Source organism: Haliaeetus leucocephalus, unplaced genomic scaffold (genome assembly GCF_000737465.1).
Source record: "Haliaeetus leucocephalus isolate CR32 unplaced genomic scaffold, Haliaeetus_leucocephalus-4.0 Scaffold0, whole genome shotgun sequence".
NCBI lineage: Eukaryota > Metazoa > Chordata > Aves > Accipitriformes > Accipitridae > Haliaeetus > Haliaeetus leucocephalus.
This window is the reverse complement of record NW_010972436.1, coordinates 7,302,137-7,302,520: the sequence shown is the minus strand read 5'-3', so window position 1 is coordinate 7,302,520 and position 384 is coordinate 7,302,137. Positions and strand designations below refer to the sequence as shown.

Here is a 384-nt window from a genome sequence, read left to right as displayed (position 1 = left end):
CCCGGTGGGCCCGCCCGGCGAGAAGGGCGAGCCGGGGCGGCAGGGCCTGCCGGGCCCCCCCGGGGCGCCGGGGCTGAACGCGGCGGGGGCCATCAGCGCCGCCACCTACAGCACCGTCCCCAAGATCGCCTTCTACGCCGGCCTCAAGCGGCAGCACGAGGGCTACGAGGTGCTCAAGTTCGACGACGTGGTCACCAACCTGGGCAACCACTACGACCCCACCACCGGCAAGTTCACCTGCTCCATCCCCGGCATCTACTTCTTCACCTACCATGTGCTCATGCGGGGCGGCGACGGCACCAGCATGTGGGCCGACCTCTGCAAGAACAACCAGGTGGGCGCCGCGCCGGGCGCCGGGGGCGGCCGGGGACGCGAGGGGCTTCC

At 72.7% G+C, this 384-nt stretch overlaps 1 protein-coding gene across 1 annotated transcript in view; it reads left to right on the top strand.

Moving 5' to 3' along the window:
• Positions 1–384, top strand: part of C1QL3 (complement component 1, q subcomponent-like 3) — a 6,066-nt gene that overhangs the window by 312 nt on the left and 5,370 nt on the right. The window contains 1 exon segment of the mRNA XM_010576328.1: positions 2–334. Coding sequence (XP_010574630.1) covers positions 2–334 — 333 coding nt within the window.